The 25,261-nt window shown below is 36.9% G+C and overlaps 1 protein-coding gene across 3 annotated transcripts in view; it reads right to left on the bottom strand.

Moving 5' to 3' along the window:
- The window catches only part of LRIG2 (leucine rich repeats and immunoglobulin like domains 2), a 143,174-nt gene that overhangs the window by 25,136 nt on the left and 92,777 nt on the right, over window positions 1-25,261 (bottom strand). The window contains exons 1-8 of one of the 3 annotated variants that reach the window (XM_045546836.1): window positions 21,974-22,432; window positions 6,950-7,015; window positions 5,301-5,375; window positions 5,016-5,150; window positions 3,026-3,169; window positions 2,759-2,902; window positions 1,838-1,981; window positions 1,487-1,630 (exon numbers count right to left, since the gene is read on the bottom strand). In XM_045546836.1, the coding sequence (XP_045402792.1) occupies window positions 1,487-1,630; window positions 1,838-1,981; window positions 2,759-2,902; window positions 3,026-3,169; window positions 5,016-5,150; window positions 5,301-5,375; window positions 6,950-7,015; window positions 21,974-22,212 (1,091 nt within the window). In that variant the 5' untranslated portion in view covers window positions 22,213-22,432. Of the gene's footprint in view, window positions 1-1,486; window positions 1,631-1,837; window positions 1,982-2,758; window positions 2,903-3,025; window positions 3,170-5,015; window positions 5,151-5,300; window positions 5,376-6,949; window positions 7,016-21,973; window positions 22,433-25,261 lie in introns of those variants that run through there. The other 2 variants (XM_045546834.1, XM_045546837.1) reach the window with 2 other exon arrangements.

Raw genomic sequence — 25,261 nt, 5'->3', positions numbered from 1 at the left:
ATTCACCAAATCAAGTCAGAACTATATCTACTCTGGCAAAAGCATGGGGCTAAAGCCAGAGTTTCTCAGATCTGATCCTAATTCTGCCTTAACTATCTCCTTGGCATTGAACACCCATTTACTTCTGCAATTACTTTCCTAAACTTTAATTCTAAAAGTAATAATCAGTGGTATACTGAAAGAACCAGTTTGTCATCCCTCTTTAATTGCCAAAAGGCTGCAACTGCACCTAAGTTTTGAGTTTCCAGTGATCTACTTTCACCTCTGATAATGTAGGAAAAGGGGGGAAAAAGGAAATCACTGTTATTTTACTTTTTTACATTCATCTGAGAGACAGCTTTAAAGAAATCACTTTTGATTTTTCAAGGACAAATCTGAAAGAAGTCAAAAAAAAAATCAAACATACATCTGTGCATGCATACACACCTTCACAAAATTATCATGCTTTCCTTCTCACTGATGGTCAGGTCCCAAAGCTGGGAGCCTTCCTCTCTTCTGAAACTATTTCAACTCTGAATCTGATGACTATAAAAGCCCCTATACAGGAACCTTAAGAATAGAAATTCTACTAATTACTCTTTATTTTCTCTTATTCTGCTCCATGTTAGAGATTACTGTATTTTATTAAAATACTTCTTCATTCAATAAAATTATACTCCAAAATTTATATTTATATAAGTATATAAAATTATAAAAATACATTCTTATATTCTATAAGTTGAACAACTTAGAGAATCAAAGAATTTTAGAGTTGAAATTGCCTTTAACAACCATCTAATCCTATGTCCTTCTTTCACTTGATGAAGAGACAAGGAAAATGATGCCCAGGAAAGGCTAAGTGATTTTGTTCCTCTGGAGGTATGATGAAACACACATAAGCTTCAGCATCAAACAGACCTGGGTTCTAATTCTGGCCCAAACATTTACAAGCTATGTGATTTTGAGAAAATAATTTTAATCTCTCAGAAGCCTCAGCCTCCTAATATGGAAAAGAGCAGTAGCATCCTAGAATTTGAAAGCATCTGGCACATATCAGATAATAAGTGTTTGTTTCTTCTGTTCAAAGTCATACAGCAAACAAGTAACAGTAATTAGGTCTCCTGCCAGAGCTCCTCCCACTACACATCCTGCACCCTCTTGAATGAGAACTAGTAGCTCTGGGGCACTGTCAAAGTTAGAAGAACAAGAAAAAGACTGCATTCTTGACACTAGCAACTGTGACACAATAAGAGAAGCTTTGGTGTTTAGGTGATTAACTGAGAATAAAAGCACAAACTGAATTGCCTACTATAGGATTGAGATAAAAAAAATTATGGGGATAGAGACAAATAAGACTTTCTTTCTCTGAGGCACAGGACAGAAAAATCCACAAAATATTAGCATACATGAATTTGCAGATTGATTAGTTGTTTTATAATTAATTTGCTTTATTATGTTTAAAAAAAGTACCAAGAAAAAAAAAACAAAAGAGGATGAATATACTTACAGTGTCTGGAGATTGGAAAGAAACTTAAACACACCATCAGCAATGTGAGTGACTCTGTTGTCCCCTAAATTCAATCTCTCCAGTAAGCTCAGACCTACAAAGGCAGACTCATCCAGGCGGGTCAGCTGGTTATAAGACAAATCACTGAAAACAGAAAACATGGAAGGTAAGGAATTGATTGTATTTTGGTTCAACTTACAAATTCTTATTATATTTACATGATAAAATTAGAGCTTTCAACAAACTTCTAGTAAAGACCTGGGTGTTCGATCTCATTATTGGCCATAGAAATGATTTATTTCAACCCGCTCTAGTCTCACAGCCTCCAATTAAATGCCATCCAACACTTACAGTTCAGACAGTCTTTGGCAAAATTCCCATGCATCAGGACTGATTCTTTCAATAGCATTCTGGCTCACATAGAGCTGCTGTAACATTCGTAAGCCATACAACCATCCCTTGTTCACTCGTGTAAGGTTATTGTGTTCCAGCTCTCTGCAGAATTAAAGAGAGGAGAAAATATGTTCCAAAACAAAGCATTTCAATAAGTACAGTTTTAAATCTTTATTAAGTCTTTCTCAGACACACATATACCTTTGCGCCACCCAAGTGAGCTGACAAATTCTATTCAATAAATATTTGTATCTTATTTCAGATTTGGTGCCGAAAGGTAATAAGACTGTTTAAAATATCAGCTCTACAAAACTAACAGGCTAAGTGGTACAAAACACCTGTACTGGATAAATTCTGATACTTTTCGTTAGCCAAAACATAAAGGGAATGTAAACTTTTTAGACGAGAAATTTCTAAGAATGATGACAAAAATATCAATTAGCTAACAAAACTTAAAAGCTTTGTGTACACTTATTTCACATCAGAGAATAAAGAACTAATGTACCTTTTTCTGTGTTTTTTAAGTTAATTTTTAATTATTATGGGTATATAATAGTTGTATATATTTATGGTGTACATGTAGTGTTTTGATATAGGCATCCAATATGTAATATTCAAATCTGGGTAACTGGGATATACATCACCTCAAGCACTTATCATGTCTTTGTGTTAGAACATTCCAATTCCACTCTTCAGTTATTTTAAAACATACAATAAATTATTGTTAGCTCTAGTCACCCTATTAGGCTACTGAATACTAGATTTTACTCAGCAACCAAGGTACCTTTGTATAATCAGAGCAAGTACCCCAGCCATTTGGCATTGAAAAGTCCACACAGATTCCTTTCCTAATAATCCTCTCTAGTTCCTACTACTTACAGTTCTTCCATGTTATTCAAGCCAAAAAATGCTCCATCTTTAAGTTTGCTAATTCCATTCCGTTGCATTTTCAAAGATCTTAAGGAGTCAAGCCCTTGGAATGTAAGACCTTCCACAATTTTAATCCGGTTTCTTTTAAGTTCCCTTTAACAAAAATAGTTTTACAGTCAGAAAATTGGTCTGCTGAATTGCTCTAACAATAATTAAAAAGAACAAGACACTGTAAGAAAAAACCATCTTCTTATAATCCACCATTTAGTTACTTACAAGAACTGGAGGTGAGGTAGCTTGAAGATCTTAGGCGGAATCATGCTAATTCGGTTACGGTTTAACTTCACCACTAATAAGGAACTCGATAAATTATCAAAGCAACCAGCCTCCAAGGTGGTTATCCTGTTATTACTCAAATTCCTAAAACAAGCAAGATAATAGCAAAAGAAAAAAATTTAGTAAAACAGAAAATTCTACAAATGGATAGCTGCCAAAAATCTGTCTGAGCCCTCAGCTCTAATCACTTAATGACTATATGCAACTTTACAGATCATTTAAATGCTTCGTTTCTTCATCTACAAAATTAGGATACCTATTTCATTTAACTTGTTATGAAACAGTATGTGTGAACATGCTTTGTAAACTGGAAAACACTGGCACAGAGGCTATTAGGTTATTAAGTATGAAATGTCCAATTTCCTTAAGTGCTAAGTTTGACAGTTGGTATCACTGACATTTCACTGACACTTCTAGTTTTATTTTTATTGTGAAGGTACATCCTTAGTCTTTCAAACACGTCTTGGCTTCTGATTATCTTTTAAAAAATTTTTTAGAGCAATTTTTGTGAAACCATGGATAAGTCAAAAATTCGTGTTATTTTTTAATATGAGTTCTATCGTGGAATCAATGCAGCACAGACAGCTCAAAACATCAAAGAAGTGTTGGGGAAGGATGTAGCTAATGAACACACAGTACCTCGATGGTTTGAGAAGTTCCATTCTAGTGATTTTAATCTTGAAAATGAGCCATGTGGGTGACCTGAGACCAAGGTGGATAATGATGAGCTAAAAGCTGCAGTGGAAGGGAATCAATCTTAACCTACTCATGGATTGGCAGCAAGGTTTGACGTTACCATTCCAACGATACTGGACCATTTGAAACAAATCGACAAGGTAAAGAAGCTGGATAGATGGGTTCCTCGTGAATTAAACAAGCGTCAGCAGAGAAATCACCTTGAAGCTTGCCTTTCTTTGCTGTCACGACATAAAGGCAAACCATTTCTACACCATATTGTTACGTGTGATGAAAAATGGATTCTTTTTGACAATCATAAGCCAAGGGTTCTGCACAATGGTTAGATAAAGATGAAGTGCCAAAACAGTCCAAAACCAAATATTCATCACAACACACTAATGGTGTCTTGTGGTCCAGCGCTGGTATCATCCACTATAGCTTCATGAAACCTGGTCAATCGATTACAGCAGATGTCTGCTGCAACCAATTGGATGAAATGTTGAGGATGTTTGCAATGAAGCAGCTGAGACAGGCCAATCCTCTTGTAAGACAATGCTCAACCACATGTCTGTTGCACAAACAATGCCGCTCAAACTATAGAAGCTGGACTTGGAAACTGTCTGTCATCCACTATATTCACCAGACCTTCCACCAACTGACTATCACTTCTTCCAGGCTTTGGACCACTTCTTGCAAGGAAAAACATTCAATTCTCAACAAGCTGTGGAAAACACCTTTCATGACTTCATCACTACTTGCTCTCCAGGCTTCTTCGCTGCTGGCATAAACAAGCTACCATTAAGATGACAAAACTGTGTCAATAGTTTAGGTGCATACTTTGATTTATTGTACTCCTTCTTGTTTGAGATATAATAAGCTATGCTTCTGATTTGAAATCAGACATTTCATACTCAATGACCTAATAATTATCATTATATAAGGTAAGCCACTGTTTAAACAAACCACTATTTACCTTTTACAAAACTGTTGGTTAAAAAAAAAAATCCAGAATTAAATCTCAAAAATTCTCCTGGACATCTATCAATCTTTTCTGACAACAGTGGAATCTTTCTTTTGGGGGCTGGAGGGGAAAGGGAGACAGAACCAACGACCCAAAAAACTGACCCCAGGTTTGCTTCACATATGTGTATCAAAATCATAATGAATAACAGACATTTTTGGGAAGATAGGTACCCATGAGTAGTAAACATGTATTTTAAAGTAAATCTACTTTAAACTTTATTTTACTTACAAGTATTTAAGCTGCATTCGAGGAAATGAAGATGTCTTGATTTCTGATATCATATTTGAGCTAAGGTCTAAACTCTCAAGAGCACGGTAAAACTGGAACGCCTCTGCATTTATTTCTGGGATTATATTATGGACTCTATAAAACAAAGATTATATTGAAGCTATTGCCAAAGATCCATCCCACAAGGACCTTAAATAATTAGGACCAATAATATATGTACTTAAAAAAAGACAACTGTATACTATTCATAATTTAAGTAAAAGATCTGAAATTTTATTAACTTACAATGAAAGTAGAGTAATATTAGATGTTGGTTCTCCAAAATATGGGATTTCTGTTAGTTCATTGTAATTCATTTTCCTATGCAAGAGAAAAAACAGATTTAAATGTTTAGTGAGGGAAATGTTATATCTTGAATTCTAGTTTCTGGCTAATTCATATTCTTTTGAATAGGTGCCAAATTTGAAAAAGCCTATGACTCAGAATGAGTTAGACTAAACTAAAAATGTATTTATTGAGAAATCAAGAGATTTCAATAAGAAATGTTTCTTCATAGTATAGATATACTATTGACATTAATATTAGAACAGCTAAGAAATATTTTGCAGATTACATATTTTTAGTTCAAGCAAGGTTCTTTGAATACTTGGGGCTATAACAGCTAATTTGAGTCCTTAAAGATGGAATAATTAGTTCATTCAGATATCTCTCTTTTTCTCTCTAAATATATACACACACGTATATGTGTATTTACACTTTTTTCTAAAGCAATACAAAATTAGGGAGTGTTGCTTGAGACCAGAGATAAAATTAATCTGCCCACCCAGAGATGGAATCTATAACTAATTTTCGAGATGACACAACATGTCACATCTGATTCTAGCAGCCCTTTAAACAGATAGTCTCAAATGGTTGGTTTTTTTGTTTGTTTGTTTGTTTTGAGACAGAGCCTCACTCTCTCACCCTGAATAGAGTGCAGTGGTGTCATCATAGCTCACTGCAACCTCAAACTCCTGAGCTCAAGCAATCCTCCCGCCTTGGCCTCCCAGAGTGCTAGGCTTACAGGTGTGAGCCACTGCACCTGGCCTCAAATGGTTTTTAGTAGCAAATCTAATACAATCACATTTCATTAACCTGGTTTTCAGTCATTAAACAACCTCAAGAATCTAGAACACAGAAGAGAAATCAGAAGTAAAGGTCTCTAGGAAACCAACCAAAGTTCCAAATGAAGCTTGTGCACTTCCCACTGGAGCATTTCCAGGCCCTGCCTCAATGCCTGCTCTTTCAGCTAACAAACTTGGCAACTGTTTATTCAGTCCACGACAGATTAGAAGCAGTAAATTTGGGACCAAAGAGGAGAGAATATAGGGATAAATGAGAGCATGAAGAAGTTACCCCTGCCAGCAAATAATTAAAAAGGAAAATAAATCTGAGGGTTCTGAGGGTGTTAAGTGTATAGGCAAATAAGCCTATATACCTCAATAGTCATGACACCAACACAATGCAAAAACTGATATTGATAATATTTTAGAAAATTCCCTCCAAAATTACATAATGTTTCAGTATTAAAGAAAAAACTTAAGAGGAAAACTGAATCATACCAACTGCCACATTCTCAAATGATACCAAAAATATTTCATACAAATCTACTTTAGACATGATGCTTCCATCTTAGATAACATGTCAACATATTAAAAGAGTTTACACAACACAGAGTTTCACTGGCTAAAACTTGGCAAAATGCAAAACGTATTTATTTACTCCTAAGAGGGGAGAAATCTTACTTTTCACCCCAGGAAAGTAAAATAATTTCTTTTAATTAAAAAATTTTTCCCTTCAACTTTTTGATAGTGTCTCTGGATTGAACAACCCTAAATCCACAATGTATTAAGTCACCTCAAGAACGTAACTTTAAATAAATAAAAATAACTTACACTTCCTGTAATGTTTGTGATTCCAAGCTGATGTTCCAGTTAGACAACCGGTTATGACTCAAATCCCTGAAGGAGGACAAAACATCATTAGTGTTGGAAAGTAGACAAAGAAAAAAAGAAACTGAAACAGGAATATTAAAAATCCTATTAAATGTGAATTTGAGTAGTAGAGACAAAAAAAAAAGTTTACAAAAGATGAATAAAAATTTATCTAGATTTCAAAATAGCTATTTTACTTTCTAATTTTTGTATTTTCTCTTTTAACTTATCAGGGAATACATCCACATGGTTCAATAATCAAAAAGTGTAAAAGGATATACAGTAAAAAAGTCTCCCACCCTTGTCTCCAGCCACCCAATTCCCTTTCCCAATAACAAATAAAACTATGTTACTTCTTGCATAGCCTCACATTTTATGCATGTACCAGCAACTATTTACACAAATGGTAGAATAATTTATACATTATTTTGCCCCTTGCTTTTTTCACTTAAAAATATATTTTTAGATCATTCTATAGCAGTATTTAAAGAGTTTCTTCATCCCTTATAGTGATTATATAACTGTAAATAAATTTGATGATGTATTTCACAAGTCAAGATGGTGAGCATCTATATTAAATTTGGAGCTGACCACATCCTAAAAAGGGATGTGGTCTTCCTTAAAAAAAAGCAATCTAGCTTTGGGAGAAAAAAATTAATCTCACCCCAAATTATGTTAATGATGATGATGATGGTGGCAGTAGCTAACATTTATTAAGTGCCAGGCATTCTTCTATATTTACTGGCTAAATTCACACATATTAGCTGGCTAAATCCACAAACAACCTTATGAGGCAAATATTTTTACAATACTCACTTTCCTAATCTGGAAACAGGCACAGAGGTTATTAATTTGTCAATCCAAGGTCATATTGACTATTAATAATAAGTAGAGAAGCCATAATTCCATCTCACTTCTAGCAAGTAATTTATTAGAAATAGTAGAGATTTCACTGAAATTAGTCACAAGCCTAAATATTTAAATAGGCTTTAAAAAATTCTCCCTGATGCCTCTGGCATCTTTACAAGGCTAAAGTAGAATCCAGGCCACACAAGCTGTCGGCCCAAGAGATGTACTACATGTTACAATATGGCCAGCAATAGGGACACACCAGAGAAACATTAGGGATCACTATATCTCACTGTGCCACCACAGGCATTTGACAGATGCATGCAGGTTTGAATGATGTCTCTGTCACAGCAGACCAATTTGTTCTCAGCTAGATTATGCCTGCCCATCTGTAAAACCTAGCCACTTTCTTTTAAGAGCTTAATTTACACCATGACATAACTAAAGCTACCTATTAAACTATCGCGTTTCCACAATTCTAAAACCTTTATTCTAAGATGTTTGGCATGAGGTATCAGCTTAAGGACACTCATGAATGGAGGGGTGTGCTGGGAAATATAAGAGATACAAAATATGAATTTGCTCCCCATGAAAATCTTATATTCAGACCCTTTATCCAACTCATACTTGCTACTAAACAACATAGAATTTCATACAAGTGAAAAGATTTTTTGTTGTTGTTGCTTTGTAGTATTTCAACTCAAGCAGAAATTCAAGTATTCTAATTTAAGTCAGGTATTCCATATTCTGCTCCAAGCTGGCTGGGTCTGGCAAATGAAGAGCTAATATCATCTGTGTAGCAGGCTAGCACAGTGTGATCTAATTCTATGTCTCATGGCTGCTAAACTTTAGCATTTTTCCCAACTGCAGATTAAGGGCGTTCATTTTCATAACAGTGCTTATAATGTCCTCCCCAACCCTAAATCTCCCCAGCAGCAAAACTCTTGATTGTGTTCATCCCCTATAGCTCTCCCATGAATGTCAATCATCATTGACACAGATAATCACTGACCAGATATCTTGACCAGATAATCATTTTTAAAGAAAATATTATTGAAGAAATCTAAAGCAGTAAGATTAAACTCAATTTACACATGCTATAAACAACATGGTATTCAGTATTAGTGAAAACTGTCCAGTTTCTCTGGAGCACGAGTAATATTCTCTGTATCTCTGAAGAAACTTTTCAAAGGAAACCTGAAATACTTTGGAGCCTCTGTACAGGATAATGTTGTTGAAAAGATATATGCTTTGAAACAGCCTCATGGGTCAGAACCCCATATAATGAGGCTCTCCAGACCCTTCTGAAATAAATCCACATTGAATGAGATTTAAAAACACTAAAGGTGAACTGAAATACATTCCCAAAGTAGTACCACCAGAGATCAATGAACGTATATCAGCATAACTGTTTAAGTTATCAAAATAGCCAGTGTCTAACTAGAACGATACAGAGTGATCTGATCATCATACAATAAACATTTATTGGACCATGTGCCAGACACTGTACCAAATGCTAGACCCACAAACACTGCCAATTTCAGTAATCTTTTTCTTTTTCTAAAAGCAACACAGTCCTCAGAGGTGCAATCATTCCAAAACTCCAAACAAATTCAATATTAACTCAATTACTCCCCTTCACTGGAAATGAGTAAACTAACTTACTTTTATACCTAAATTTCACTCTGGAACTTAATCATATGACATGCATATATGTATGCACAGACACACTCTTGCTCCCCATAAGTATGCCTTTCCCATTTCTTTTTTTAAAGTACCCCCAAAAGGCTAAAGGAGGACTAAAATTTGAAGATTTCAAATATCAGATGTAAAACTCTTAGATCAAGGATTTAGATAACTTTTAAAATTGAAGTCTCTCACTATTCTTCCCAATGTCCAATCATTAATTCCATTTAGTTTGCACAAATAATTTTTTTGAAGAGTCCTGAAATGGAGAACTATCTTACAAAGTTTTTCCCCGTGAAATATCTCTAAAATATAGTTAAGAACTTAAAGTAATCTAATGCTTAATAAACATAATAACAAAGTCTAGCTTTGTAACAGTCAATAATCTTTCCTTTATTTTCTAACACCACTGATAACTGAGTATTTATAGATATGATACTTGAAGAGTAAAGATCTTGCAGAAGGCCTTATCTCAATGTTGTAAACTCAGCTCCCACTCACGCTAATCTATAGGGATATGGCTGTAATACATGATGAATTATTAAAGTTCTTGTTATCATGTGGAGCCAGAGGTGCCATTAATGTAGTCGTTTAGTACCATCAGGGTGTAAATTATTTATAGGATCTACAGAGCAATCAGAACAGTTTGAGGAGGCGAATCAAGTTCAGCAAGCTAACTGCAAAGAAGTCCTACAGCAATAGAGATGGAGGGCTTTTCTTCTGCACAGTCACATACGTACACTTCTGAGTCATCAATAATCTTTTTTGTTTTTGAAAATATACAGCAATAATAGGCCAAACTGTGAACTTCAACAATAATGAAACCTCTGATAAAGAAACCCTTTGCAAAAGTTAAAGGATAAGAAAATATTATATCTAATATTTTGGGTATGATAATGCTTCATTTATTTATCTGGCATAATCTGCCTTCCTTTTGTAAATGAAAATCCCTGTCTCGTTAGAGTATACCTAGCATAATTTGCTTTTAAAAATAATACTCATGGTTACTATTATAATCAATTACTATACTGTGAGATTTAACATGCTGATGATCTTGAGTATTCTTTTGGTATACTGAACTAAACACAAGAATCCCAAAACAACTCCTAAAATTCTGTCTGCTTTTATAGGTTTGCTTTTCCTTTACCACTAACAGCTTTACACTAAAAGCTCTCACTTCTTGGAACTATCAGCCTTTCTGTCTGTAACAGGCTACTTTTTTCTAGTTTGTTGTCTCTAATCAATTGTCATAGGCCAGGAAACATGATTGCCTATCAGAACTGTATTGAATTACGAATAAATGAGATACGAGTGACAGTCTCCTCTGTGAATTAATGCCTCTAGGAAGCATTTTTGCTTTGTGGTTGAACTAGAGATAGCTAGTTATATTGGGCAAATATCTTCAGAATAAATAAGATTTTAGTATAGCATGAGGCATAATGCTATTCCAAATTAAACTGTCTGTTCTTCATTTGCACTATGTGTAATATATTGTACAATACTTGTCATATGAAAAAAAGTTAGAGGTGGTAGGAAGATGGGAATATTCATTTCAAGATAAGAGGCATGAGAACAATCAGGCAAGCGAAAGAAATTAAGGGTACCCAAATCAGGAAAGAGGAGGCTAAACTATCGTTTTTTGCTGACGATATGATCTTATATCTAGAAAATCCCAAAGACTATACCAAGAGACTTCTGGAATTGATAAATAAATTCAGCAAAGTCTCAGGTTACAAAATCAATGTACACAAATCAGTAGCATTCTTAAACACCAATAACAGTCAAGCTGAGAGTCAAATCAAAGATTCAATACTATTCACAACAGCTACAAAGAAAATAAAATGCCTAAGCATATACTTGACCAAGGAGGTTAAAGATACTAGAAAGAGAACTAAGAAACACTGAGGACAAAAATCGCACATGACACAAAGAAATGGAAAAACACATCATGCTCATGAATCGGTATACTCAACATTGTTAAAATGTTCATACTACCCAAAGTGATTTACAGATTCAATGCAATCCCCATCAAAATACCAACATCATATTTCACAAATTTAGAAAAAATACCCTTCATTTGGAACCAGAAAAGAGCCTGAATAGCCAAAGCAATCTTATGCAAAAAGAACAAATCTCGAGGCACCACATTACCAGACTTCAAACTATAACACAAGGCTACAGTAACCAAAACAGCATGATATTGGCACAAAAATAGAGACATAGACCAATGGAACAGAACAGAGAACCCAGATATAAAACCATCCACATACAGCCAACTGATCTTTGATAAAGCAGACAACAATATACACTGGGGAAAAGAAGCCCTATTCAATAAATGGTGCTGGGAAAATTGGATAGCCACATGCAAAAGACTGAACATCCATATCTCTCAACACTCACAACAATTAATTCAAGATGGATAACAGATGTAAATGTAAGGCATGAAACCATAAGAATTCTAGAAGAAAATGTTGGAAAAACTCTTCCATATATCAGCCTAGGCAAAGAATTTATGAAGACGACCCCAATGGTAATCACAGCAACAATAAAAATAAATAAATCGGACTTGAACGAATTAAAAAGCTTCTGCACAACTAAAGAAATAATAAACAGAGTAAATAGAAAACCCACAGAATGGGAGAAAATATTTGCAAGCTATATGTCCCATAAAGGGCTAACAACCAGAATCTACAAAGAACTCAAGCAAATCAGCAAGGAAAAAACAAACAACCCCATTAAAAAGTAGGCAAAAGACAAGAACAGAAGCTTTTCAAAAGATAGACAAATGAGAAATAAACATTAAAAAAAAACGCTCTTCCCCCCTCCTCACTACTGCACTTGACTAGTCTTAAAAATAAAAAAATAAAACAAACAAACAAAAAAAACGCTCAACGTCACTAATTATCAGGGAAATGCAAATTAAAACCACAATGAGATATCACCTTACCCCAGTTAGAATGGCTTTTATTAAAAAGTCCAAAAATAACAGATGCTGGCGTGGATGCAGAGAGAAAGGAACACTTATTTGCTGTTGGCAGGACTGCAAATTAGTACAACCACTATAGAAAACAGTACAGAGATTCCGCAAAGAATTAAAAGTAGACCTACCATTTGATCCAGCAATCCCACTACTGAGTATTTACCAAAAGGAAAAGAAGTCATTTTATCAAAAAGATACCTGCACTCAAATGTTTACTGCAGTGCAATTCACAAGTGCCCAACAATTCATGAGTGGATTAACATGTGGGGCTGGGCGTGGTGGCATATGCCTATAGTCCCAGCTACTTGGGAGGCTGAGGCAGGAAGATTGCTTGAGCCTAGGACTTTGAGGTTGCTGTGAGTTAAGCTGATGCCACAGCACCTCTAGCCCAGGCAACAGAGCAAGACTCTGTCTCAAAAAAAAAAAAAACCCACAACAACGTGTGGTATATGTACACGGTGAAATACTACTCAGCCATGAAGAAGAATGAATTAAGGCCTTTTGCAACAATCTGGATAGAACTGGAGACCATTATCCTAAGTGAAGTGTCTAAAGAATGGAAAAACAAACATCACATGTACTCGCTATTAAACTGGAACTAACCCATGAGCACACATGTGCCCAGAGGGAAGTAAAACTCATTTGAAATCAAGCAGGGGAGAGGAGTGAGAAGGGAATGGGTGAAAACCTACCTAATGAGTACAATGAACACGATCTGGGTGATGGGCACACTTATAACTGACTCAAGCATAACAAAATCGATACATGTAACCAAAAACATTTGTACCCCGGTAATATTTTGAAATTTAAACAAAAAGGGGCATATTTTATTTTCTTCCACTATCTTTCCCTGAGTTCTTAATGACTGAAAATACTGTTTCACTGGAGAATGTAACAACAAAAGAGGAAATATGAATTCTACAGATATATTTAAAAATATAGTCTTAGCATGCCCAGTTCTGGGATACGAGACAAGTCATTTAACCCAAACTTCAGACAAGTCATTTAACCTACACTGATGAGAGTATCAGTACCAACCTTATCAGATTGCTCGAAAGATTAGAAGAATATAAATAAAATGCTTAACACACATGTCAGGGTATAAATAGCAGGTTATTAAATACTAGATTTGAAACAGGATGATGGTCCAACACTATCTACTTTTCTGAGTTATCTATTGGACTTGCAGGTATAATCCACTTCCCAAGGTAAAACCTTAACTAACTGGAACCACTCCCCTACAATGACTTATTAAAGCAGTAATCTAGGCCAGGCACGGTGGGTCATACCGATAATACCAGCACTTTGGGAGACTGAGCCAGGAGGATCATTTGAGGCCAGGAGTTCTAGACTAGCCTAGAAAAGATAGTGCTAATCCATCTCTACAAAAAATTTTTAAAAATCAGCCAAGCATGGTAGCACACATGAGGCAGGAGGATCACTTGAACCCAGGAGCTGGAAGTTACAGCGAACTATGACTGTGCCACTGCACTCCCACCTGGGTGACAGAGTGAGACCTTGTCTCAAAAAATTAATTAATTAAAATAGTAATCTAAATATTGTTTCTGAATTCCAATTTTATAAGAAGATGCCAATTACAAGACAGCCCACCAAAGATTTGGTCAAATTATTGGGGTACTCACCTATATCACAAGATTTGATGTTTCAGAATTACACAGTGACATCACTTCTAAGAATCTACTATACATACATACTTATAGTCATGAAAAGCTATCTACCAGCAAGTTACTGTAATAGCAAAATCATAAAATAAAAAGAAAGCTATATACTTGTCAAGATAAGATCAGTTAAATAACTTATGAAAGTTCTACACGATGGAATTCTCTGTAGCCAGACATAGTATGGCTTCATTTGTATGTGTGTATTTTTAAAGAAAAGGAAAAACAGATAGATAAATGTGTAAAACTTTGAGAAACATACCCAAGAAACAATTAACAGTGGGTTTTCCTTAAGTGAGACAAAGGAACTTTTTACTGTTCTATTTTAAATGTTTCTGTACCACTTTAATAGTTTACCATGGAAAAGTATTAATTTATTTAAAAATAAACTCACATTAAAAATATCTATCTTTAACCCAGAATGAGCTGGGAAATAATACTTTAATTGTTGCTTTTGAGATTAGAATTCTTCCTACAGTTTGTTTTCAGAATGCCATAAATTGACCAAATCAGGTTAATGACAACACCTGACAAGGAAAAAGAAAACCCTAATAACTACATGTTCTCTTGTCTTCCTGGTCAGCAACACACATCAGAAAGATAGTGAAAAATACAAATATACTAGACTTAGTTTTTAGACTGATTTATGAAATAGTAAATTCCACTTTAGAACCCAATGTCTGGCCTCCAAATTTCAGGTGAACAGAGTTGGGTTTTAGTGAACAGTGAAACCATGGACTGTTACTCCCATCCATGTTTTTAAGATCTGTCTTTTCCACTCATTTAGAATAAAACAGTATTCAGTAATAGTGGAACAAAGATTGCTGCTTATATATGAAAATATAGAAAGCTACAACATTTTCCATCACCATTAGTGAGTATTTTCTAGGTATCAACTAGGTTCACATCTTTGTATCAGACTATTTTATCTTATAATTAAGTTATTGTAAAGATTTTTAGATGTGAATATCGTAAAACAAGTCATCTTATCACCTACATTATTGGTAGAGAAGGGCTAATCAAAGCCAAAGAACAGTTCGGTTTCTCATTATTAATGTAATCCACCATTCCTTAATGCCCACTTAGTTTAACCTGGCACCAAGTCTAGTATCTCTTCAGATAAGCACACCATGCTCAGGATTGGTTATGCTTTTCTGTTGCAACCTGCCAAGATTTTGATTACATAAGCAAATTATTGTGGTGATTTTGAAATAACATGTATAAAAAATAAAATGTGTAAGAGAAACCCAAAATTAAGAAGCATTTAATTACAAATTTATTTATTCCACACTTCACTACTGTTGCACTGTTTATGGCTTAACTTTAAAACTGCTAATCACCACTATTCTGGCAGTTATTATGCCATTTATTTATCACAAATAACTACACTCTCCTTTTTGGGGAAAGGCCAGAGAAGGGCAAAAGAGAGGTAAAGAACATTAAGAGCTTAAAAAGTTGTTTTACAACAAATTGAAACTTACATTAACTATTCCATTCTTCAGGTTTTTGTCCCCAACATGAAATTAATAATTTGGATGGAGTGTAATTATTTAAATTGCTTTTATTTTTTAATTTGCATCAACTAAACATCTTAACATTTTTCATGACCAAAATAGTATGGAATAAATGAGTTGAGTCATTTACTTTGGCATAGAAAATATGACATAAGAACTCATTCAGAGTATTTTTAAAAAACATTTTTGCTAAGCTCTTAATATGACATGATCTTTTCTTCACTGGTTAAATGCCAGTTTTCCATTAGGATTGAAGAAACTTTAATAAAGCATATAAAATGTCATGGACCTAAGATGAGGGAAATGTATTTTCTAGTATTAGGAAACCAAGTGATTATCTTCATACACAAGTAATTCTTTGGCTACTCGTGTGTTAATTATATACGTTGTATATTGGAAAATGAAAAATATTTAACATAATGAAACACAATTGGGACACTAATCTTTATAAAAAAAAAAACAGGTCCTCCAAAACATAAAGGAATTTTAAAGAATTAAGCAAAGCACAAATCCCCTCAATTGACATTTAAAATGCATTAATCTCCCAATAAAGGAGAAAAAAACATTCAAAAAGCAACAATTGTTTATGGTTCAGTGGTTCTTCACCATTGCTGCACATTAGCATCACCAGGGAAGATTTTAAAATATTGACACTTCACCCCAGACCAAACAAATCAGAAATCACTGAGGGGTGAGACCCAAGCTTTGGTATTTTGTAAAGGCTCTCCAAGTTATGGTCTACCCTTCAGGCAGAGCTGAAAACTGCACTAATCCAGAAATTTATCTAATACCCTAAACCCTGGTAGACAGAGGATGCTCTATCAAGATTCCTTCAACTCAATTTTTTGCCTTTTCTGTCTTTCTACAATAAACCTGTCAACAAAGATTTGACACCTACTATATGCCACATACCACACTTAGTAGTGAACAAAACAGACATTTTTGGAGTGTATGGAATCACCTTCAACTAAAGCTTCACTGAAGCACCAGAACGTCACTAAGTTGTTTCTTAACAAGATAAAATTCCTAAAAAATGAATTCCCATTTTCACCACAGGAGGGTGGAATGGAAGGGATAGAGAAAGGGATGATTTTATTTCTATTTAATAAATTTATTTTACTTAATTTTTTAATATGAGCATATATGTCCTTTTATAATTTTTTAAATGAAGTCATAGATAAATGCAGCAAGACATACTGGTTGATTCTTGTCTATGCATTTATTTCACTGGGGAGGAGGGTCAAGATTTGAGGCTGGAGTAGAGTCAAATGGTTAAGAACCCTAGGTTTCTTTACCTCTTTCTAGTAGTAGCCTTAATTGTCTTTCCTAATCCCTTAGCTATTGTCCCTAAGTCCATCAAGATCATATCAAAAAGATGGATAAAGAAAATGCAGTATATGTATACCATGGAATACTACTCAGCCATAAAAAAGAATGAAATCATATCCTTTGCAGTAACATGGGTGGAACTGGAGGCCATTATCTTAAGTGAAATAACTCAAATACCGCATGCTCTCACTCATAAGTGGGAGCTAAATAATGAGTACACATGGACATAGAGAGTGGAATAACAGAGGCTGGAGACTCAGAAGGGTAGGAGGGTGGGAAGGGGGTGGTGTGAGATGAGAAATTACCTAATAGGTATCACATACACTAATCAAGGAAGGTGCCCAGGCTTCACCACTATGCAATATATATCCATGTAACAAATCTGGGCCAGGTGAGGTGGCTCACGCCTGTAATCCTAGCACTCTGGGAGGCCAAGGTGGGAGGATTGCTCAAGGTCAGGAGTTCGAGACCAGCCTGAGCAAGAGTGAGACCCCGTCTCTACTAAAAATAGAAAGAAATGATCTGGGCAGCTAAAATTATATACATAGAAAAAAAATTAGCTGGGCATGGTGGCACATGCCTGTAGTCCCAGCTGCTCGGTAGGCTGAGGCAGAAGGATTGCTTAAGCCCAGGAATTTGAGGCTGCTGTGAGCTTGATGCCACAGCACTCTAGCCCAGGCAACAGAGCGAGACTCTGTCTCAAAAAAACAAACAAACAAAAATCTGCACATGTACCCATAAATCTATAAAAATAATTTTAAAAAATCATATCAAAAAAGGTAACGGTTGAAGGCCAAAATTCTTATGGATATACTTAGCACACTTTCTCTCTCCTTTCTTCTCACATCTAAAATAATTAAGTGCCATTTATTTAGGGTAAGGGAAACAGTGGAGGCAATGCTAATATTAACAGAGTCAGACAGATCGTACAAAGAAAAGCAATGAAAACAATGACATAATTTTTCCTGTACCAAAGCAGAAAAGAAATTTTTAAGATGATAATCAATGCTAAGGAAAAGTATGATAAAACAAGCACTCTGACAATGCCAAAAGGAGTTTAAATTGATGAATTATGCTGGGCTCAATCCAAAATATATAATCCAGGGTATACTTGTGTAACAACCAACCCTAAGTGATCTGTATCATATCTGTATTAGATCAGATTTCTTAAGGCTGTCTCATTGCAGGCTTTCTTGTTCCAGTATCTTCTGAACTAACAAAAATGCCTCAAACATCCCACTAAATTTAGTGAGCTCACATCTTCTGTTTATCTCTTCCCCAGGTATACCAGGATAAAGAAGATAAAATAAAATCCTTAATGCAGTGAAAGAAAAGCATGTTGTATATACTTAGAAATGATTGTTGAAAGTAAACCAGCCCATTATAACAGTAGCATGCAAGCCAAGGACAAAGTATATTGGATTCTGGAAACATCATAGTTGTTCGTCCCACCCTCATCCCCAATTTGGTTTAGGGATTTACTAGTAGGTCTGTTTCTTTCTATCTATCTATCTATCTATTGGTCAATTCATTCCAATTAAGATCTGTTTCTTTTAGAGACTAAAACTGGTGTTTATGCTAGTGTCTACTCTAGACAGTGCATGTGAGAGACATCTATAATACCTTTGAAGTATCCCAACTTTAGAAATGGGTGGCTGCTATCTAGCTTCAGACTATTAAAAACTCCTCAAACTACAGCTGCAAGCCCTAATGACATTCTGCATACAACTAATTATTAATACTTAATAAATATCTAATAGATGCTGTAAAGCCCTACAAAAACAAAGATGATCAGAAGAAATGAAGGATTATTTGTGCATACAAAAGTTTTTCTGAATTTTGAGGCAATGAAACAAAACACCCCATATTCAGACTGAGTTGGGAGCTAGAATTAGTAGTAACTTTTAATGTGACTATATTTAGAATTTTTCTTCTTTTTTTTTACTACAAATTACCTGTCCCTTTAAGAAGGAAATAGGAAATACAAGAAAGCTATGCAGTTTTTGCTTGCCATCACACAAGTCAATGGCAGTGAGCTCAGGATCTTTGAAGGGATCAAGAATGAATCCATATGTTAACAGTGAAAACATTTTGCCAATGTCTCTAAGGTAACTACAGTGGTTGAAGTTCAAGTCACACATGACTATTAATCTGGAAAGACTTCCCTAGATTATTCAACATAAGCTAATGTCCTCTTTATATGCTAAAGAATTAATCTGTTCACACACATTCCAAAGGAACAAATGCAAGCAAAACTTAAATAATTACAATGAAAACAGAAGGGACTAAAAAATTATAAGTAACCAAATACATATATAATCCAATAAAACTATTCTAGTACAGCAGCATTCCATCCATGATGAATTTTCAGCAGTCTACAGTGAAATGAAAATACTAAGAACAAGGTTACAAATTTTTCATAAAACTACATTTATATTATCTATAGAATTGTCCTTAACTCTAAAATTACATACTTAGTATGTTGGTGCTATCATAAAATGACCATGACAACAAATGACTGGGGGAAAGGGGTTCAAACACTCTTACTTGGCAAAACAAGAAGCTGACTGATATACCTAGTGTGTGTGTGTGTGTGTGTGTGTGTGTGTGTGTGACCACAACAATGTGATACACAGCTCTGCATCCGTAGAGAATCCAATCAAGTTTTGAATAACGAAATAATATATTTTAGAGAGAGTTTCTCATATAGAGAAGTATAAAGACAGTATCTGAAAGGGTGGGTGAGGTGGCTCATGCCTGTAATCCTAGCACTCTGGGAGGCTGAGGTGGGAACATGGCTTGAGGTCAGGAGTTCAAGATCAGCCTAAGCAAGAGTGAGACCCCATCTCTACTAAAAATAGAAAAATTAGCCAGGCATGGTGGCACATGCCCATAGTCCCAGCTACTCGGCAGGGGAGGCTGAGTCAGGAGGATTGCTTGAGCCCAGGAGTTTGAGGTTGCAGTGAGCTATGATGAATTCACTGCACTCCAGCCTGGGAGAGACTCTGTCTCAAAAACAAACAAACAAACAAACAAAAAGGACAATAGCTGAATAGGTTTCCAAAAACCAGGATTAATCAATTTTTGTTTGTCCACGATCATTTTAATGACGCTTACAAGTTTAAGCATTGAAATTGAAATCACTAATATATTTAAAGCATTGCATGTGTTTTAAAAATTCAGAATTACAGAAAGAAACCCAAATGCCCTTGGTGGTTTTATAGCTGAAGGCAACTGCTAAAGAAATGTTTCATTTCTCAATATAAAACAGTACTGCCCTATCTTTTAATATTCTAAGAGTTCTACTAATGTAAGACTTTCACCCAATTACATTTCTACAAGAGAATTACTCTCTAAAACATTTCATTTCAACTGAAAATGTCAATTTCATTATAGGACATTTAAAATTTTGAATGTCACTTGGATTTAGGCAATTTGTCTTGATTAAACAAAATCAAACGTAGACACAAAATAAATATATCTTACATAAAATTATCTCTAATTAATGTTTACCTAACAATGGAGGATCTTAAAAAGTAGGCCACATTTATTTCAATTACAGCTAAATGAAGCTGATTTGTTTTTAAACCTGCGCCAGATTTATTCTGTCATAATCAGGTAGCTGTTCCAAGAATTTCTCAGAAAAAGGCATTTGCTCCATAAAAAAAATGCTGTACTAGATTTCAGACTACACTGCACACTAATATAAATTTCTAAATTTAACTTGGGTTAATAAAACCAGAATTAGCTAACAGGTGTCACTACCACAAAACAACAGAAAGCATCTCATCACATTGCAGTTCTATGCTTACTACATTTGGTTACTTACGTTAATTTTCTCAATGAATATGAGGTAGCTTGCTTTCCTACCTATACTAACCTATTTGCAAATATAGAAATACTTCTTAACCTCTGCAATGGAGGTTGAAAATCCATTGAAATGGAAATTCATTTCCATTGAAAATCCAAACAGCTGCTCATATTTTAACTGCACCTCAAACTATTCTTTTTAGTGATGACTCTTTCTTAGGGACCACTCTATTAGAAGTCTGTCAATTAAACGCATTGCTCAGTTAGTGGAAGAGAAATAACTGTATGTTAGTGGTGAAGAAGCCCCATAATTGTAGCATTTAATACCTACTGTTGTTCCTAATGCCACCAAGCTGACTCAGACTAATGAACTCTCTAGGTGTCACTGTCTAATAAAGGCCCGTCAAGGTGAAAACTCTGGTGCAGACTCCAGAATTCTTTCAACCATTGTACTTGCTTCCCATACATAAACAAACAGAAGTGATTTGGGGGTTCTCTGCCACAAAGAAATGCACTGAAAACAATCAAAGCATCACATGATTTTGAAAACTAATACTTCTTCCCTTCCTTACAGTGAATCCTAAATTAGATCAAGATTGCTACTTATAAAGATATTCTTAGTACAGGATCTCCCGGTACATGAGTTTTCAACCCTAAATATAAAAACCGCAGCAAAAATGAGCCGATATGCGAACTAGGGACAAAAGACAATTCATGTGTCTCTGGCGATCTTAGTTATCAAATGTGTGCCTGAGGACCATTCAAGCGGAGTACACACCAAATGATGCAGCCCAATGCGGGCAAGGAGCACCACCCAACCATCTAAAGTCAATGCTGGTGCACAGAACCCTGGAGTCCTTAACATTAAACATCCCCGTACCAACTCCTCCCCAGTTCAGAAAATCACAGACTCCCTGGCCCCAAGAAACTTAACCCTGGTCTTCATACGTCTCCAGAAACCTTAACACCAGCTTTTTCATACTCCCATCATCCAAAACAAAGTTCACAACATCGCGCTGGCAGTTTCCTTCATAACTTAGCATGGGGACCACGCCCTCTGACCAGGCCAGTCTCCTCCTGTCCCCGGAGAGGACGCTCCCCCTTTCCTTTGGTCTCTCCGCCTGGCCACTCTACTCACAGGCTAGCGGTGTCTGGGGGCAATGGGCCCGACAGCGCCCTCCAGCTCGGCGCGGGCAGTTTCCTGCGACTGCAATCCAGCAGAGGAATGCGGCAAGAGCACGGTGCGGGGCAAAGACCTGCTCGGGCGATGGGCAGCAGGAGGAGAGCTGCCTGGGCAAGGAAGAGGAGCCGGGAAAGCGGTTCGGACCGATAACCCCGCAACCGCTCCTCCCGGACGCCTAGGGGCGCCGGCGCCATTTTCCCCCTCGACCTGGACCCGGCAGAGAAGAGCCGCCTGACAGAAAAGGAGGATGACGCAGATGTTTAGCGGCTGCGCGATCACTCAAAACCCTGGCCGTCCCCTGTACCCTCTAAAGGCAGGCGAGGGGCGGACACGGTGCGACAGCGGGGGCGGCGGCCGGGACACACGACTGAGGGCCTACGGCCAGCACTCACCCACCCCGCCCCGCGACGCAACGTCCTCTCGCACGGGAGCCAGCCAATCGGGGCCAAAAGACGAGCTTGCGTCGGGGGAGGGACTCCGCGAGGGGGCGGGGCCCGAGACAGCCGAGCTCCCTGAGAGAACGTGAAAGTGAGACCACGTTCTCCTTTAGATAACGTTACGGTGTTTGCAGACTTCGGGTGCTCCTCTGGAGTTGCGCCGCGGTCCCTCCGCTGGAGGGCGCAGTGGTTCCTTAAGAAGGAGTGGTGGGGCCGAGCGCTGTGAGTTCCGACTACAGGTCTATCTAGCGTAGTCGTAGGAAAGGCTCTTTTATCTTCTCTGGGCTCCGAGAAAGCGGAGTGGCAGAAGGGCTGCCTTCCAAGTCGCTGACACGAGTGGACCTTCTATCCTCGCTTTAGCCTGGTCGGTCTCACCTGCATGTCTCTAAGGAAAATACCTTCTGTCCTCTGTTTTGGGGGGATGCTGTCCTAGATACACACTCTCAGAAAAGCAAGTGGGACAAGTAGATAAAGAGGGTGTTGAGTAGTCAACAAAGCAAAGGCTGCTTGTGAGGAAATTTTTTTATTTTTCCTGAAGCAGAGGCTATAGAAAACTTACTAGGAACAGTGAAGTATGGCCACTTTATGCTCACTCAGCCGTGTATTATATCATATATATATATATATATATATATATATATATATATATAAAGTTATATATAAGTAAGACTTTGACTTGTAGTGAAATTGGCAAGACAGTTATTGCTAATGAAGAAACAAGCCCAGAGAGGTTAAAACCAAGTTTCCCCGAGGCAGAGGCAGGATTGGCATTAGTATGGCTGTAAATTAATTCTGACTTGTAAATTAAAAGCCTGACCATGTCAAAAGAATGATAATGCCTAGGTCATAGGGTTGTCCTAGAAAGTAACTGAAGTCAATCTTTCCCATGGCAGATTTGGAGTCATAATTATGTTTTTTTAAAATACTTCTCCATTTTCTAATATTGAAATTTTTCTTGGAATCAAGGCCATATCCAATGCTTCAGGCCAAACCAAACTTTTAAAGCCAAGGCAGCAGAGTGAAACTTACTCTTAGCCTCCTTCCGCTGCCGTTGAGCAGGCTCAACCACCTCCAAGTAAGAAACTGGGCATAGGCAGGAGCCTCACAAAAAAAGGAGGCAGTTTAGTTCCTTGTACTATAGTTTCAGAGCTTCATTATAAAACTATGCGAAATGGGCCCATTATAAAGTCATGCTTCCTAATCTGTGTCTTCCCCCATAAGTGGTGCAGGTCACCCCAGTTAGAAGGAGTCCTTCCAACTCTTAATTCCTTCTGCACATTATTTTTAGCACTCTGATAGCACTTATGTGCACCTTATATATCTTTGTATTCCTCATATTGGCTAATAGTGCTTGACACATAATAGACATTCAATAAATATTTCATAAATAAATAATATTATCTTATACCCTACAATACCTAAATATTTTAAATTACCTAAATATTTTTCTTTAAAAATTTTTATGAAAAATGTCAATATGTATAGCAATAGAGTCATAGAATAAACCCCCATATATCTGAACAGATTTAGTAATACATGTTTTTAACAGAGTTTAATGATTCAGTTCTCATTAACAATGGAATATAGGGTTTCATTCATTGCCCTGGAATTGTCTAATTACTCCTTGGGTGTCAAAGTATTTGGGCAGAGTTTTTAGAGTTCAGTGGAATGCATAAGCAAAGAATATCCCACCTCCAGACTCACTCCTAAAAAAACTACTCACTTTGGGCCAGGCGTGGTGGCTCATGCCTGTAATCCTAGCACTCCGGGAGGCCAAGGTGGCTGGATCCTGTGAGCTCAGGAGTTCGAGACCAGCCTGAGCAAGAGTGAGACCCCATCTCTACTAAAAATAGAAAGAAATTATATGGACAACTAAAAATATATAGAAAAAATTAGCCAGGCATGGTGGCGCATGCCTGTAGTCCCAGCTACCTGGGAGGCTGAGGCAGGAGGATTGCTTGAGCCCAGGAGTTTGAGGTTGCTGTGAGCTAGGCTGACGCCACGGCACTCTAGCCTGGGCAACAGAGTTAGACTCTGTCTCAAAAAAAAACAAAACAAAACAAAACTACTCACTTCGGATCCCTTGTTCCAGACCCTAGCATAAACCCCGACCCCTTAAAATTTAGCTATCGTATATCCCATTATCTCAGGACTTTACTCTTTGCAAAGTCATAGCTAACTAAACTGATCAATTCCAGTCTCTCAAGCTAGAAATCTCATGATCACCCAGGCTTTTTCCTCTTTCTTTCCTGTTACATTTAATCAGTCAATTAACAGTGGTCCCAACCTTTATGGCACCAGGGACCGGTTTCATGTCATGGAAGACAATTTTTCCAAGGGACTGGGGTGGGGTGTAGAGATGGGAGTGGGGAAATAGGGAACTGCACAGGAGACTAAGCTCAGGCGGTGATGGGAGCAATGGGGAAAGTAGTGGCTATAAATACAGGGAAAGCTTCACTTGCTGCTCCCAGCTGCTTACCTCCTGCTGGGCGGCAGGGTGGTAGGGGTGGGGTGGTCCACCAGGGGTACACTGGGACTGAAGACTCACTAGACTCCATTGATTTCCCCTGAGAAATGTCTCAGATCTCTCTTTACATCTCCATCCCCACTGCTACTTAGTTCAGACCTTCACCTCTCATGAGTACTATTGCAGTGACCTCTGAACCCATCTCCTGTCCTCCAGCCTCTCTCCCCTCTCCCAGCCTCCTCTAGACTGTCACTAGAATTATCTTTCCAAAGCATACTGTTACAGGTATGTTGTTAGCGCCTCCCAACATAAAAATACTTGATGTTCCCAGTGGTTCTT

This window comes from Lemur catta, chromosome 3, assembly GCF_020740605.2.
Source record: "Lemur catta isolate mLemCat1 chromosome 3, mLemCat1.pri, whole genome shotgun sequence".
Classification (NCBI taxonomy): Eukaryota; Metazoa; Chordata; class Mammalia; order Primates; family Lemuridae; genus Lemur; species Lemur catta.
This window is presented reverse-complemented; position numbering and strand designations above follow the sequence as displayed.